General features: G+C 41.8%; 1 protein-coding gene across 3 annotated transcripts in view; it reads left to right on the top strand.

Annotated features, from left to right (window-relative positions):
* Nucleotides 1–94: 94 nt before the first annotated feature.
* Nucleotides 95–18,287, top strand: part of C3H7orf31 (chromosome 3 C7orf31 homolog) — a 46,020-nt gene continuing 27,827 nt past the window's right edge. For 2 of the 3 annotated variants that reach the window (XM_050785441.1, XM_050785440.1), the window contains exons 1-3: nt 96–216; nt 847–1,004; nt 11,981–12,157. In XM_050785441.1, coding sequence (XP_050641398.1) covers nt 871–1,004; nt 11,981–12,157 — 311 coding nt within the window. In that variant the 5' untranslated portion in view covers nt 96–216; nt 847–870. Of the gene's footprint in view, nt 217–846; nt 1,005–11,980; nt 12,158–18,287 lie in introns of all 3 variants that reach the window. The other variant, XM_050785439.1, reaches the window with a different exon arrangement.

Here is an 18,287-nt window from a genome sequence, read left to right as displayed (position 1 = left end):
ACTTAGTGCCGCGGTCACGGCTACCGTCACAAGCGCCCCCCAGCCCCACCCTACCCCGGCCTGCCCGCCGTCCTTCTCCCGCCCCCGCCCCTGCCTGCCAGCTCCACCGGGCCGCAGGTGCGGACGACCTCAAAATTCCTCGGCCCGCGAAGGCCGCCAGCTGCAGGGAGCAGAGGGGAGGCGCGGTCCCGCAGCGCCCCCAGACTCATGTCCCAGGTGTGTCCAGACCCCCGAGGCACCGCTCGCAGGGCGATGACAGCCCGCGAGGCTCGGCCTCGGCCCCCGGCACCCTTGGTCCCAGCTACGCCGCCTCCTGGCCTTCCCCCAAGTCCGAGGGAGAGGTGGGATTCTCCCCGACGCAGTGGAAACCTGGAATCCCTTTTAGGGTCCCGTTCGTGCTGCACCCTTGACTCCACCATCTGCAAACGGATTCTTGTCCGGAATCCCCGAAGCCTTTAGGACAGCTCTTATTCTCTTGAATGAAGAGTCTCTAATTTTCGGAAAGACCACAGGCTAAAAGTCAACTGAGTTTTCTTGAATAGTTATAGTTAAATTTGAGGCAGGAATTAAATTTCAGTTGATAGCCACAAAGCGGACTGGTACGAACCTACTGGATGGTCATTGTGGTGACTACTTGGAGGCACCTTCCACTTTGTGGATTTGTTTCAGTTGAAATTCATTTCCATAGAACTTATTTAGGTCTTTATTACTGATTTGACCGCTTTCAGTGCAGAGGGAAGCCTGTGATTTCTGTGCAGCGTCAGGTTGAACAATTTAACAGTGTAAAATGTGTTTTCTGCCTGCCTTGAGTGGACAAGCCAAATGTCCCCTCCTTTACTTTTCCAGGTTGTGCCTTTTTAGCCAAGAAGCATGGAGGTCATTCACGGCAGGCCCTACTGTTGCAGGGAGCTTGAAGGAGCTGACATACTGTCCAACACCTTTTACTCTAATGAATTGCACACCCCCCTCCAAACGACTACTCGCCCAACTGCCTCAGAGGACAGGTAAAACAAAAACTAGAAAAAGCAAAAAAGAAAAAGCAGTTTTAATGTATTAGTGTATTTTATTATGTGATGAAAAACATGTATTGTTCTGGGGCTCTTCTGTTTTTTGTTTGTTTGATTTTAAGACGGAGTCTCACTCTTGTCACTCAGGCTGGAGTGCAGTGGTGTGATCTCGACTCACCCGGACCTCCGCCTCCCAGGTTGAAGTGATTCTCCTGCCTCACCTTCCAGCGTATCTGGGATTACAGGCATGTGCTCCACCATGCCCAGCTAATTTTTTTGCATTTCTAGTAGAGACAGGGTTTCACTATGTTGGCCAGGCTGGTCTCAAACTCCTGACCTCAAATGATCCACCCACCTCGGCCGCCCAAAGTGCTGGGATTACAGGCGTGACCACTGCACCGGGCTGGGGCTCTTCTGCTTATCATATCACAGGGAAGGCAAAACGTGGCAATTAACTGAACCGTCAAGTGTCTGTAAGGAACTCGAGAAGTAAGTGGCTGTGTACTATAAAAGCCAGACATCATATTCATCCACTACATTCTAAAATCGTAGAATGGCCCGTTCCTTCATTGGGAAATTAATATGTGGTAATCAAAGACTATTATAAAGAGTACTGTATTGGTTCCCTAACATGCCCTTCTACTGTCTAGAATTTGCTGCTTATAGTTGTGTAAATTTTTGCTTCACCAAATTCCCTGTAGCACATTAATTACACATTATGATTTAATTTATGAAAAGCAGTTTGGTGATTTCTCCAAGAACTCAAAACAGAGTTACCATTTGACCCAGCAATCCCGTTATTGGATTCTAAGTTGTTCTTATACGTTGTTCTATCAAAGGAATATAAGTTGTTCTACCATAAAGACACAGGTATGTTCATCGCAGCACTATTCACAATAGCAAAGATATGGAATCAGCCTAAATGCCCATCAATGGTTGACTGGATAAAGAAAATGTGGTACATATACACCATGGAATACTATGCAGCCATAAAAAACGAGATCATGTCCTTTGCAGCAACATGGATGGAGCTGGAGGCCGTTATTCTAAAGCAAACTAACACAGAAACAGAAAACCAAATATCACCTATTCTCACTTATAAGTGGGAGCTAAACATTGAGTACACATGGAGACAAAGAAGGGAACCACAGACACCAAGGCCTACTTGAGGGTAGAGAGAGGGAGGAAGGCGAGGACCAGAAAACTACCTCTTGGGTACTGTGCTTATCACCTGGGTGACAAAATAATTTGTACACCCAACCACTGCAACGTGCAATTTACCCGTATAACAAACCTGCATATGTACCCCTGAACCTAGAAAAAAAGTTTTTAAAAAAAATTACAATGAAAAATATTGCACCTAACATATCTAATGATTACTATGTGTCAGCACTCTACCAAATGCTTTGTATGTAGTAATTCGTTTAATCCTCATGACAACCCTATGAGATAAGTACTACTGTTATCTGCATTTTACATATGAAATAACAGATACACACAAGGAGTTTGCCAAGATCTTAGTGTCAGCATTTCCTCTATTGTATTTACTTGAATCATTTTAAGGAAAGGAAAAGAAAAAAACACCTCAAAACACCTGGACAATGAAAAAATGACTGGTTGTCTGCTTGTTTTGTGGAGTTCTTTTCTTTTTTTTTTTTTTTTTTTTAGACGGAGTCTCGCTCTGTCACCAGGCTGGAGTGCAGTGGCACAATCTCGGCTCACTGCAACCTCCGCCTCCTGGGTTCAAGCAATTCTCCTGCCTCAGCCTCCCGAGTAGCTGGGACTACAGGCGCACACCACCACGCCCAGCTAATTTTTTTGTATTTTTAGTAGAAACGGGATTTCACCATGTTGGCCAGGATGGTCTCGATCTGCTGACCTCGTGATCCATCCACCTCAGCCTCCCAATCATTTAAGAATTCTTTAGGAAACCAGACAGGCAGTCACCCAACCTCAGTTTAAACACTTCCAAAAAGGACAGCACTTCCACACCAGGCAGTCCATTTCACTTTTGAATGCTCCTGATTGTTAGATCATTTTCTTTCTAATGAGAACAATTTTTTCCCTTGTAATTTCTGCCTGCTGATTCTGGTTCTTCCCTCTGAAGCTATGCAAACAGTAATTCATCGTCCCATGCTAGCAGCCCTTCAAAATCTGAAGATTCTCTTGGCCCCTCTGAGAGTTCTGTTTGCCAGACTAAACACTGATTCTCACAGATTCAGCTCCTTTTTCTTCTTGCACTTAGCCTTTCACCATCTCGATCAGACTTCCACAGGTCTTCTCCAGTTTACAAACATGCTGTTTATATTAATAAAGAAAAAGAATGATTTTTCCATAATTATAAAACTAACACACATTCCTCATAATGTAGAAATCATAGAAATCTGTAAGGAAAACAAATTCTTTCTGTTTCCAACAGAAAAATTATGAAAATGAGGCACAGGAAAGAAACCCTCTGTACTTCCTTTATCCAGAGATAATAACTACTGTGTTAACATCTTAATATGTGTCCTCTCCAATTTTTTTAAATGTAAAGATCATATTCAACATTTTTTAAATCAATTGCTATTTTCACTTAATGAAAAGAAATATTCTTATATTGGGGGAAGAGGAGCTCTTGTCACTTCTGGGTCAGTCCTGGCTGCCCCTACTCCCTCTACCGTTGACCTGATTCACAAGAGTGGTTTTCAGCCCTTAATTCCCGTTCAGCTCCAAGGGCTATCACATTAGGCAGAGCTTCACTTGAGTCAAATGAAATTCTTAGTGGATTGTGTGTGATCTGGGAATGGGCAGTTGTCCCTGGCTCAAAAACAGCAATGTGAGGTTTTATATTTGGCCTAAAGGAATCCAAGAATTTAGGGCTGCCATGTCTGAATGCACCACCAAAAAGCACTGTCAAAGGCTTCTCACTGAAATGTTGATCCCCTCTACCTAAAAGGTCCTGTAGTTGGTTAGTGATCGACTCCAAAACCCTTTAACTGGCATGAAATTTAAGAGAAGCACATTTTTTGTTAACTGACTATAAAATTCAACACGATATATGGTCAACTATAAACTACAAAAAGGTATTATTTGAAGCTCTATCTAGGTACAACCATGTGTCTGGCTACTAATAACTACAATTTGCTTTCCCTTTTATTTCACGTGAATTATTTCCTTTCACAATCCCCAGACTGAGAAAACCAGGATGATCATGTGTTCTCAGAACCCCTCCTCTTAACCCCCTCTTAAAAAGCCACCAGACAGCTTACAAAAGAGTCTCTTCTCTCAGTGTTAGTGATGGAGCGGCTCTGGGCGGTGTTCGCAGGATACCAGTGGCCCGTCTGTTCTATCATTGCTGAGGCTCACTTCTCCAGACCAGGTGCAGGGTCTGTGGCTCCCAATTTGAATCACAAGGTATCTCAACAGCAAAATAAAACAATACAAAACAGAAAGCCCCTGGTTTTTCAGGATTACCTTCATAATGGTAAGGATGAATGTGAGCCCTAGCATACGTCTGCACTCAGCAGCTTAATTTTCTAAACATGGATATACTTAAAGGGACACTCTTTGTAAATACCGTGATGTATCCAGGTACAACTTAGATCATGTAGGCTGTACCTACAGCTTAGATGCAGCCATCATGGCCCTCACTTGGCAGTTTTAGCAGTGACGCAAAACAATTTCCTCACATCAGCCTACTTTTTTTTTCTTTTCACGATAGGTGAGGTGAATACAAAAATTAGCCAGGTGTGGGGGCTCACACCTGTGGTCCCAGCTACTTGGGAGGCTGAGGTGGGAGGATCACTTGAGCTTAGAGGCAGAGGTTGTAGTATGCCAAGATCACACCACAGCACTCCCGACTGGGCAACAGAGCGAGACCCTGTCTCAAAAATCAAAACAAAATAAAACAAGACAAAAATAGGTGACGCAGTCTAGCTGCCCTGTTACCCAGGACTGGTCTGCAGACAGGGTACTTCAAAATCACCTGAGGAACTTCCTAGAAAGACAGATTCCCAGGCTTCCTCTGTGGACATGCTGACTCCCCAGGTCTGAGGTGGGGCAAGGGAATCTGCATTTTTAAGTTTTTCAGCTTACATTGAGAACTACTGCGCTAGCAGCACTGAAAATGTAAGAAAACCAGGACTACGGTTCTGGCTTACCTGATGACCAAGAGTAAGTTAGTTGTTACACTTTAATGACTTTATTCAAGTGGATTTTTTAGAACAATTATGCTAGCCACTATTTTATATAAACTTGCTTATCTCCATTAAAAATATTAAGTATATAAACAGGTGGTTTTTTGTTCTCATTTCTTCTGTTGAAAATTTAAGTGTGGCAGGAACAGCTACTCAAAATCATCAAGATTCCTATCCCCTTTTTCATTCAGCTGACTTCTCCTTACTTCTAGCAAGTTCTCTTAGCTCACAGGGCAAACATATCCATTAAGGAAGTGCCTTGAGAACTGCTTAGGATTTCATTATATAATAGAATTTCATTATAGAATTTGATTATCAGTTCCCATTTTGTTTCTGGATTCACTTTGCTGTTTTCTGACTCTTAAAACATTTTTTTAAATAATAGTTATCTGCCAACTAAAAATGAGGGTTATGTTTATTTCAAGCTTTTCTTTAATCATGCCTCCCAGTAATTACTGGCTAAATTACTGAATTTGGGACTTGATGCACAAAATCTTGTACAGTGACTTTAAAATGAAATATTGGTTCATCTATAGGGAATGTACCTTTTCAAAAACAAGTAAACAATTTTCTATTGCTAGAGATGGTAGCACCAATAATTTGATAATTATTCTCTTTGTTATAGAGATGTATTTTATTTACATTGAGAACTACCGGGCTAGCAGAAAGGGAGAGAGAGGGAGAGAGAGAGGGAGAAAGAGGTGAGAGACAGTGAGAGAGAGGGGGAGGAAAAGAGGTAGAGAAAAAGGGAAGCGGAGACAGAGAGGAAAAAAGAAAGGTTTAAAATTTCATTAAAATTATTAAAACATAACCCTCATTTTTAGTTGGCAGATAACTATCATTTTTTAAAAATGTTTAAGAATCAGAAAGCAACGAAGTGAATCCAGAAACAAATGGGAGCCTATAATGAAATCCTAAAATTATTACATCCTAAAATGTCAATTTTTATTTTAATTTGGTTCCTTCTCTACAATTCTGTGAGTATTAAGGCTAAGGGGAGGGAGACGTGATACCTTAAAGTAAGAGGGAAATATGACTTATTTATGCATTGTCTTTTATTTTAAATGATTTCCTGCAACTTTCCAGCTTTAGGTGGATGCCAGTCCAAATGATTGATTAGCATTTTCTACCAGCTCATCTTCCGGGGACAATGTAATATACGGGGGTCAGATGTTGAGAAATTGACTCATTTAGGTTTTGAATGTAACTTTTACAAACTTAGATATTAAAGCTTAGGTTGTCATTAATCAAATGCATTTAAATATTTTTAACTTGTCACGTCCCCGAAACCGTGTCTCTTGATCGTTGTCAGACAGCTAGAGAGGACGTAGAGGTCTGAGAGCTGAATGCCAGCATCCCTTCTACAGCACCCCAAATCAGTGGGCCCAGGACTCTCCTTGCCTAGCTAGTGCGGGGTTAGCAAACTTTTTCTGTAAAGAGCCAGATGCTAGGCTTTACCGTCTGTGTCCAACTATTCAACTCTGCCATTGTGAGGCAAAAGCAGCCATAGACTGTAGATAGTTCATAAATGAATGGTCATGGCTGTATTCCAATAGACTTTTATTTACAAAAACAGGCAGGGAGTTGGATTTGGCTCATGGGCCATGCTTTGCCAACCCTCAATCTAGTGACTTCACAGGATAATACATTCCACTTACAAGACAGTCCTGAGTGTTGCTTCTTCATTCTATTCAACAATTATTCCAGGTGGAGGAGAGGGGGGTTATGTTAAGCCAAGCACTGTACTGGTAAAGAGAAAAAAGTTGCTCCACAGGTCATACCTCTTTCTCCTTCCCTCTCTCTCTCTCTCCCTGGCTCTCCCCTTCTCTCTCCCTATCTACCTATCTCCCCTTCTCTTTCTCACTCTCTCTCCCTTTCTCTCCTTCCCTTTTTCTCCCTCTTTCTTCCCCCTTCCTCCTCTCACCCTCCTCCCCAACCCTTCACCCCACCCCCCTTCCTCTCCTCCATGTTTCTGAGTGGCTGCCACTGTTCTCACGGTATAATCCAGAGGATTTTGAAGGATAGGATACTGTCCTTGTTTTCCTCTCATGCTCCACCTCTCACCATGGCCCTTCTCTACATGCCCCAAGTTCTGGAATTCTATATCAACTCTTCTAATATAGTTCAAAATTCAACTATATTTTCTCAACCCCTAAGATCTGGGTAAGTTCTACTCAAATCTTTACTCATGCCTTGTAGAATACCTCCAGATTTATCCAAGTTCCCAGGATAAGGATAGGGATAGCATTTGAAAGTCTCATGGTCACTTCTGACTTTGGGTTCCTGGTTGCACTTAAAAGAACACACTGGCCCAGATGTGAAACTCAATCATCCCTCATTTTTCTCTGGCCCAGATGTGAAACTCAATCATCCCTCATTTTTCTCTAAAGACCTTGTCCATGCAGAGCATTTGTGAGCCTGGTAAACTTCACTGAATTGTTGGGGATCAGGAGGGAGAGTCACACCATGCCATGCTACATGTAACCAAAACACCTTAGAGCCATAACTTCCACATTCTTAAAAGGTCTTTAACCAGCTGTCACCAAGGGTTTCTCCCTGGGTTTCCAACCAGTGCAGTCCCCAGTAGCCTCACCATCCTGGTGGCTCCTCTCATCTCCCTCTTCCCTTACTCCCCTTTCCTCTCCTCTCCCTCTTTCAAGAGCAAACAAACACGTTTCTCCCACTGCAGAGCAGTTTAATCAGTCTGAGCTTGCTTGAGCTCCTACCAATACCCATACTTTCAGAGTCTGTGTCTACACCAAGTGGCTTAGCAGAATATTTTACCAAACAAAAGTAATTCTTCCCTAAGAGAGATTCTAGACTAAAGCCAACACTGTCAAGAATTTTCCAGTCTATTAAACTCTAGGCCTTGCTACCTGCTATTCCCTTGCACGCCCCAGTATTTCCTCTCTTTCCTCTAGATAACTCCTACTCATCCTTTAGAACACATCTTGTGATTCCCCCAAGAATCCTTCCTCCTGAAAGGATTCCTGTTTGTCCTGCAAAGTGCCTTATAGGTATATACCATAATACCAATCCAGGACCACTTAAATCCAAGCTTAAGTTTAGGGTAGATGCAAACTGGGGCCACAGGGAAACTGGTTAACTTCTGACTCACCTTGAACACGAGAGGGTAAGCATTTTAAGGTCCCAGCTTTTTGTGTAGATGGTCTCCTTTAGTTTCCTCACTTGGCTGATTTCCATATCCCTCACCTTAAAGCAAAAATGTAAATTTGCCAGGATTGGCCCTGCCCTAAGGGCAGAAGTGACTTCCCTGCTTGCTTACTTCACTGGGTTCCTATTTACCCTCTATGTAGCACTCATCCCTTTCTGTCTTGTCAAAAAGTTAGTTGCTTTTAAGATTTTTTTTCCCCCTCCCAGTACTTTTAGTTGTTTTCAGTGGGAAGTTTGGTCCAAATAACCTAGGCCGCCATTACTGGAAACTGAAAGTCATTAAATCCTTCCTAATTAGGAAGCAGAACTTTTGCCAGATACTTTGCAGGTGATTTTGTGAGGCTGTGTTCCTAACCAGATTTCATTCCTCTCTCACAGAAAGCAGTACAGGAAACAAATCCACCTCTTTGGCCTTACTTATTTATTCAGTAGTATTCATTGGGTACTTCCTGTGTGCCAGGCACTGGGGTAAAGCCTGGTTACAACAGTGAGCCAATAGAATCCCTGCCCTTCACTCCTTTGTTAACAAAAAGCAGGCCGGGCACGGTGGCTCAAGCCTGTAATCCCAGCACTTTGCGAGGCCGAGATGGGCGGATCATGAGGTCAGGAGATCGAGACCATCCTGGCTAACACGGTGAAACCCCGTCTCTACTAAAAAGTACAAAAAAACTAGCCAGGCGCGGTGGTGGGCGCCTGTAGTCCCAGCTACTCCGGAGGCTGAGGCAGGAGAATGGCATAAACCCGGGAGGCGGAGCTTGCAGTGAGCTGAGATCCGGCCACTGCACTCCCGCCTGGATGACAGAGCGAGACTCCGTCTCAAAAAAAAAAAAAAAAAAAGAAAAAGCAGAGAGAACCATCTGAGCTACCAGTTTCAAGATTAGATAAGCCCTACCAACCAATTTAGGAAACTCCCATATCTCCAGTCCACTGCATAGTACTGTTGTAATGGGTGGGACTTGATTACCATACAAGGTGAGACCATACAGGGTGAGACATGATTACCATACAAGGTAACTGTTGAATAGAATAGTGCTTCTAAAACTTTAGCAAGCACAAGAATCACCTGGAGGGCTTCTTAAAACATTACTGCACCCCATCCCCAGAGATTCTGATTCTTAGGTTCTGAGATGGAGCCTGAGAATTTGCATTTCTAAGAAGCTCTTAGGAGATGCTTATGCTACTAGTCTAGGGACCACTGTTTGAGAACCATTGTTGTAGTAGCCCTAGATAAAACTTATGAGCAAGTAGCTCCTTTAGAAGATTAGAAATATTCCTTTGCAATACTCTCCGTTTTTGAAAATCCAAAAATAATCTGTAGCCAAGACCATTTAATGAGGAAGAAGGATTTTCAACAAATAGAGCTAGGACAACTGGATATTCACATGCAAAAGAATAGATGCATGAGATCCCTTATCTCGTATTGTATCCAAAATTAACTCATCCTGAATCAAAGACCTAAGCGTAAGGGCTAAACTGTAAAATACTTAGAAGAAAACATAGCAATAAATCTTCATGGCCTTGGATTTGCAACTGTGTTCTCAGATACGACATCAAAAGCATAAGCAATAAAAGGAAAAACAGATCAAGTGAACTTCATCAAAATTAAAAAACTTTTTTGCTTCAAAGGACACTATCAAGTAAGTAAAAAGAAAATGCACAGAATAGGAGAAAATATTTGCCTATTATACCTGACAAGGGACTTGTAAGTAGGATATATAAAGAACTCTTAAAACTCAAAAATAAGACAAATAACAAAAAATGCAAAGGATCTGAATAGATATTTCTCCAATAAAGATATTGCCAATAGGAACATGGAAAAAAATGCTCGATATCATTAGTCATTGGGGAAATGCAAATCAAAACTACAATTAGATACCACTTCACATCCACTAGAATGGCAATAATTCTTTTAAATTTTAACAGAAAATAACAAGTGTTGGCAAAGATGTGGAGATATTGGAATCCTCATACAATGTTGGTAGGAATGTAAAATGGAGCAGCTACTGTAGAAAACAGTTTGGCAGTTCCTCAACAAATTAAACAGAATTACCATATGATCTACTTCTAATTTAGTTCCCCAAAGAATTAAAAACAGATATTCAAACCAAAATTTGAACAGGAATATTCATAGCAGTATTATTCACAAGAGTAAAAGGTGAAAATAACCCAAATGTCCATCAACTGATAAATGGTGAAACAAAACATGATATATCTATATGGTAAAATATTACATAGCCATTAAAAGGAATGAAGGGCTGGGTGCTGTGGCTCACGCCTGTAATCCTAACACTTTGGGAGGCCAAGGCGGGGGGGATCACCTGAGGTCAGGAGTTCAAGACCAATCTGGCCAACATGGTGAAACCATGTCTCTACTAAAAATATAAAAAATTAGCCAGGCGTGGTGGCGGGCAGCTATAATCCCAGGCACTCGGGAAGCTGAGGCAGGAGAATCACTTGAACCCGTGAGGTGGAGGCTGCAGTGAGCCAAGATCACGCCATTGCACTCCAGCCTGGGCAACAAGAGTGAAACTCCATCTTAAAAAATAAATAAATAAATAAATGGAATGAAGTATGGACACATACTACAAAATGGATGAACCTTGAAAATATCATTATCCCAAGTCAAAGAAGCCCATCACAAAAGGCCATGTGTTATATTATTCTATTTACAGGAAATGAGGGATAGACTGAGGGTGGGGAGTATAAGGAATAATGGCTTAGGAATACAGGGTATTCTTGAGATGATGAAAATGTTGTAAAGTTGACTGTGGGGATGCTCGCACCTATCTGTGAATAAACTTTAAGGCCATTGAATTATACACTTTATTTTTAAATTAATTATAAATTTATAAAATAGTGACAGGGTCTTGCTATGTTGCCCAGAGTGGTCTTGAACTCCTGAGCTCGAGCAGTCCTCCTGCCTCAGCCTCCCAAGTGCTGGGATTATAGGTATGAGCCACTGCACCTGGCCTGAATTGTACACTTTAAATGGATGAATTGTGTGGCAAGTTAATTCAACCTCAATAAAGCTGTTTTTAAAAATAAACACATGGGCAGACGCAGTGGCTCACACCTATAATCTCAAGCACTTTGGGAGGCCGAGGCAGGTGGATCACCTGAGGTCAGGAGTTCGAGACCAACCTGGCCAATGTGATGAGACCCCATCTCCACTAAAAATGCAAAAATTACCTGGGTATGGTAGTACACCCCTGTAATCCCAGCTACTCGGGAGGCTGAGGTGGGAGAATTGCTTGAACCCAGGAGGCAGAGGCTGCAGTGAGCCAAGATCATGCCACTGCACTCCAGCCTGGGCAACAGAGTGAGACCCTACTCAAAAATAAATAAATAAATAAAATTTAAAAAATAAAAGATAAGCACACTACAACTGATGACCAAAAAAAGGATAATCTGTAAGTCCTCCGAAATTTAACCTCGTTCTTTGAGCAGTCCCATGATGCCTAAATAACCAGTATCATAATCTACCTGACACTGAGAATTCTGTGTTCTGAAGATTTAATCTAAAAATTCTTATGAAGTGGTAGGAATTTTATGCAATCCGTTATGCAGTTTTGTGCATCTGTTTTGTTGCTGAGGCTGTTTAAAGTCTGTCTTTCTCCACAGGTATCAGGAATTAAGGGAGTCACTTCAACAATGTAGACTTCCTTGGGGCGCTGAAAGAGAGTATGGTGGGATAATACCGATTTCACTCCCCGAGGACCACAGGCCAAAGTGTGAGCCTCCTCGTGTCATGGGCAAAGGACATCAGCATTACGGATTTGGTGGAGAAACCTGGCCAAGGTAAATAAACTTTCTGCCATTCACAGAAAGTGTCTTTATTATCCATTTTTCTTTTTTTCTATTTTGAGTCCTTTGTTTGCTTAAATCTGTCTTCCAAGTTATTTCTTTTACTATTTATGAAAAGACACAGAATGAAAGACTAATTTCTAATTGTGAAATAATAATAACTGAATGGTTTTTGCTGTCCTTAGTGATGTTAAAATATTGTGATCAGAAATTTTGATTCATTTAATTCCTTCACTTATCATATCTTACCTAAAACTAAATGGGAATGTTCCTGAGATAGAAAGAGAGAAAAACAATTAAATGTTAAATATTTTTGAGCAAAGACCTGGCCTAATTTGTATAGATGCTCTTGGTTTTTGGAACTTTTGATTTGTAATTTGTCATTCTTTTTGATAATCACTAGAATCTGCTGGACGTTGTTTTCGAGTGTTAAAACCTTTCAATAATAGTCTATAAATCTTAAAGTCACTCAGCAACTCTATTCAAAACATATTAAAATTCAAGAGAAAGCAAAAAAAAAAATCTGAATAGCAAATGTCATATTAAATATTTCCTAAGGATTAAGACATTTACTCAGAGCAGAGTCTATCCTACACTTGGCACAGAGCCTGCTTCCCCCTGCTTTATCTAACAATCCTGATTATCTGGCTCATGAACACTTTAGTTAACTAATTCTTTGTTCTAAAGCAGGTAAAAGAAATAAATTAAGGAAGACAAACCACAGCAAGAGAGAGAAACATTAACAACAGGGACATGTGCCGCCGGTGACCTTGTCAAAGCCTTAGAAAAGCAATAAAAAGCAGACAAATAAAAAGTCACAGGCCAATTAGAAAGATTCAGACATCAACACACATAGATAGTGAGGCCCTCACGTTCATTCATTCACTCAGCAAACGTGTTGAAGCCCATGCTCTCATGGAACTGCAATCTCTTTGTGAAGCAGATGCTGCCATCCTTGTTTTACAGTGAATAAACAGACCCGAGAGATTCAGCACCTTTCCTTGGGTCAGACAATTATAAAGTTGTTAAATAGGGATTTGAGTCCAGATTTATTGACTCCAATACCCCAACTTCTTTTCATCTGTTCATTTTATTTATGCAATCTGTTTATTCATTTATCTGCTCTGTAATTTAAGTATAGGAAGCATTGTTCTGGAGACTGGGGAGATAGCTCTGTATGGAATTTACAGCTACTGCCCTCCCAAAATTTAAATATTAAAAAATGCACAATGCTTTGTAAGAATTAGAAGTATTCATACAGAATTCCTGTGTGTAAAAAGAAAGCCAAAGACTTGTTTCTTAAGGGCAATCTACTTCGAAATGAGATTGGTGCATGATCTCTTACTGAATGTGCAGGGAGAGAGAGAATACTTGTTCCACTCAGAACGCCAGTTATACCTGGCATATCTCTTAATTTTTTATTTATTTATTTATTTATTTTTTTGAGATGGAGTTTCACTCTTGTTGCCCAGGCTGGAGTGCAGTGGCGTGATCTCAGCTCACTGCAACCTCCCCCTTCTGGGTTCAAGTAATTCTCCTGCCTCAGCCTCCCAGCCTAGCTGGGATTACAGGTGTGCGCCACCATACCCGGCTAATTTTGTATTTTTAGTAGAGACAGGTTTTCTCCATGTTGATCAGACTGCTCTCGAACTCCTGACCTCAAGTGATCCACCTGCCTCGGCCTCCCAAAGTGCTGAGATTACAGATGTGAGCCACTGCGCCTGGCCAATCCTGTTCTTCTTAAACTAACCATTGCTCTCCAGTCTGGGCAACAAGAGTGAAACTCTGTCTCAGGAAAAAAAAAAAAGAAAAGAACAAGATTATGGGAGGATATTATATTAGCTCACAAAACTGTGGGATGCCTAGAGAAATAGACTCATTGTTTGGCATCCAGGAATAGTGACCAACTCACTCCCAGGACTGGCCTCATCAGGGAGGAAGTGCCTCTTTAACTGGACACCTCTGCTGCCACCTTATTGGCAGTTTGGATGCCCCTCATGAAGCTCATGTTCTCAGGCTACTCACAGTCAAATCAAAGTCTAGTATAGATGGGGATGATTGGCAGAACTTAGGGCACATTTGCACCCTGGCTGCTAGGAAGGCTGGGAAATGGGGTGTTCCAAATGTGGGAAACTAGCAAAATGTAGAGAGGGTATTGTAAGGATGATAGTCTTGAGTGCCAGTGGACTGTCACTCTAAACAACAGCTGCAACAATAACATGCTTTTCTATTCGATACATGGTACCTGGGCCAGCAGCATCAGCATCACCTAGGAAATGGTGAATACCACATCTCAGCCTCCACCCAGATTTACTGAAACAGAATCTTCATTTTAACAAGATACCTCAGATAATTCCAACATGCAGCAAAGTTGGAGAACTGTTGCTTCAATGTAAGAAAATGCAGCTGGGCGCGGTGGCTCACTCTTGTAATCGTAGCACTTTGGGAGGCCAAGGTGGGTGGATCACGAGGTCAGGAGGCTGAGACAGGAGAATCACTTGAACCCAGGAGGCGGAGGTTGTAGTGAGCCAAGATTGTGCCACTGCACTGCAGCCTGGGTGACAGAGTGAGACTCTGTCTTAAAAAAAAAAAAAAAAAAAAAAAAAAAGCAACAATTTTCATACAAATGAAAATACACTCACCTCCCCAAAAGCAGAGGCCAAAGGAAAGCGGTTTCCAACTTTGCTATATCCAACTCCAAGTGCTCACTCCTGTCTAGTTCAGTTGTAATCTTGTCCCAATATTCTATACCCATGCCCTCTAATAAAGCTAACCATCACCAATGCATCCTATATGAAATAATAAGGAAAATGAAGAGGGAAAAAGAAGATACATAAGGCAGAATACACAGCAAGGCAGCAAATAGGAGAAGCGACCATAGTCCTCATTCCTGCACCTGGTCATGAGGCTATCATTGGTGGTATAATTTCCTTCCTCCAGAAAAGAAGTCATTATATGAAAAAGACACTTGCACATACATGTTTATAGCAGCACAATTCGCAATTGCAAAAATATGGAACCAGCCCAAGTGCCCATTAACCAAGTGGATGGAGAAAATGTGGCATGGATATACCATGGAATAGTACTCAGCCATAAAAAGAAATGAAATAACGGTATTCACAGCAACCTGGAGGGAGTTGGAGACCATTATTCTAAGTGAAGTGACTCAGGATTGGAAAATCAGACATTGTATGTTCTCACCTATAAGTTGGAGCTAAGCTATGAGGATACAAAAGCATAAGAATGATACAGTGGACTCTGGGGACTCGGGAGGAAGGTTGGGAAAGGGGTGAGGGATGAAAGACTACACATTGGGTACAGTGTACACTACTTCGGTGATGATTAGACCAAAATCTCAGAAATTACCAGTAAAGAGTTTATTCATGTAACCAAACACCACCCATTCCCCAAAAACTATTGAAATTAAAAATGCTTTTATAAATAATAATAATTTCCTTCCTTCACTACCTATTCCAAGTTCCCTTGCCCTCAGCCAATACCTGAGCTGGTAGGAGTATGTTACTTGATAGAACAACCCAAAAGTATGTTCTGAGAGATCTTAGCTCTTAGTGGTTCTGCCTGTGTAAGGCTGCTATAGTGTTTCATTAACTCCATGCTACTGAAGACAATACTAGGTGTTCAAAAGGTTCCCTAGGTTCCAGAAATACTCCTTTCCCCCATCATTGTATAATATCCTCTGGCCCTTGATATTCAGGATCAGTCATCCTGCCCAAAATTACCACATCATCATCAATTCAGCTTCCAATGCAATTGGGACCACTGTTGTATCCCCGGATGGAAGCGTTTCTCCCTTGACCTCTAAACCACCAAAGCTCAAGGTGGCTGGGGAGGGAGTCAAATTTTCTCAAGTGTAACCATAAGTATAACAGTAAGAGGCACCACTCCCACTTCCACCCTTTGGTTTTCAGACCATGCATTCTGGCCAAGGGGGAATCTATTTATTGGTCACTGGTTCAGAGCGTGTCCTGCACTCTTTAGGACAACACTCAGCCGTAATTGAATATTCAGTAAGCCATTCTAACGTTCTGTAAGTATGGCAAAATATGACATTCTGTATATATGGCGAATCATTTGAATGCAACCAACTGTTGCCCAATGTCTTTTGTGGTAAATTGAGTTCCTTAATCAAAAATAATATTGTTTAAGACGGCATGGCAACAAATGAGACATTTAGTAAGTTTACTGATGATGTTACTTGCAGAGGCATGGTGAGAAGGGAAGGGAAATCCCTATTTTGAAGAAGTGTCTAATCTTATGAGTATAAGTTATCTCTTTGATGATGGAAGGGGTTCAGTGTAATTATCCTACCACCAGATGGCTGACTAGTACATCCAGGGATAGGTCACCCTATCAAGCACTTAGGATTGGTCACTTCTGCTGGCAAACTCAAATGCGCCAACAGCCAGGTGAGTCTTAGTGAGGGAAGTTCATGTCGCTGAGTCCATATGTGATAATTTCTGTGTGCCGCCATGATCACTTCGTTACGAAGCCACTGAGCAAGCACCGGAGTGACGAGAAAACCTGACACGCACAAAGCTGGTCGTTGTATCTGCCTAATTATTGAGAACATCCTCAGTGGTGGGGTTCTCTAGGTGAACATTCTTGTGGGATACAAATAACCCTCACACTCCAGGGCCATTCGGAGGCTGGAAAAAGCAAGTTTCTTGGAATCTGCATTGGGTAGATGACATTCACAGTACACGCACTACAAAAATGTAGGCTGGGGCCAGGCGCGGTGGCTCACACCTGTAATCTCAACACTTTGGGAGGCCGAGGCGGGTGGATCACCTGAGGTCAGGAGTTTGAGACCAACCTGGCCAACATGGTGAAACCCCGTCTCTACCAAAAATGCAAAAAAAATTAGACAGGCATGGTGGCAGGTGCTTGTAATCCCAGCTACTCAGGAGGCTGAAGCGGGAGGATTGCTTGAACCTGGGAGGCAGAGGTTGCAGTGAGCCGAGATTGCACCACTGCACTCAAGCCTGGGCAACAGAGTGAGACTCCATCACAAAAAAAAAAAAAAAAAAAAATGTAAGCTGCATGTTCAAAAGATAATTGGGCAGCCACAAGTTGCAGGTGAGCATAGTATACATGAAAACATGAAAAGGTTACAGATGAGGTCCATTGTCTTTTGACCACTACCCCGCAGTCTCACTCTCCTTCCTAGAGGAGAACCACTGTTACCATTTTGGTGTCTCCTTCCATGCCTTTTGTTATGCACTTACGCTATTATACATGTACCCATTGAAAATGTACAGTGTTATTTCATATATATGTGGAATCACTTGATACATAGTATTAGGCAATTTGGGGTTTTTTTCTCTGTACAATCTAGAAATGGTCACATGTCTGTAAATGCAGATAAACATAGATCTACATCATTCTTTTTAATTTCTCACAGTATTCTACAATATGGATGCATCATAGTTTAGCCATCATGTATTGTTTCTCTTCTCTCTGTTTCTTTTTACATTAACCATATTTTAAAAGCATCCTTGTACAAGGCTTCTTGAGCTCATGCTCAAAGGTTTCTAAAAGGCAAATCCAGCTGGGCGCAGTAGCTCACGCCTGTAATCCCAGCACTTTGGGAGGCTGAGGTGGGTGGATCACCTGAGGTCAGGAGTTCGAGACCAGCCTGGCCAACATGGTGAAACCATCTCTACAAAAATTAGCCAGGTATGATGGTGGGTGCCTGTAATCCCAGCTACTCGGGAGGTTGAGGCAGGAGAATCACTTGAACCCAGGAGATGGGAGTTGCAGTGAGCCGAGATCACGCCATTGCACTCCAGCCTGGGTAACAGAGCAAGACTCCATCTCAAAAAAAAGTTAAATAAATAAATAAATGCCAGATCCTAAGTGGGTCACAGTATAGGGATTTTTTTAAATTTTAGTGCATGTAACCCAAATGATTTATATTGTCATGGTAGTGTCTAAAAGTATTCATTTCCTCACACTCTCAGCCATCTATATTATCAAAATGTATAGCTTTTACCCATCTAATGAGTATAAAGGGTATCATGGTTATGAGAATGTATTTCTCTGCTTACTAGTTGGCCTTATCTTTTAGGTATGGCCATTCACATTTCCTTTTCTATGTTTATTC

This window comes from Macaca thibetana, chromosome 3 (assembly GCF_024542745.1).
Source record: "Macaca thibetana thibetana isolate TM-01 chromosome 3, ASM2454274v1, whole genome shotgun sequence".
In the NCBI taxonomy this organism is placed as follows: domain Eukaryota; kingdom Metazoa; phylum Chordata; class Mammalia; order Primates; family Cercopithecidae; genus Macaca; species Macaca thibetana.
This window is presented reverse-complemented; position numbering and strand designations above follow the sequence as displayed.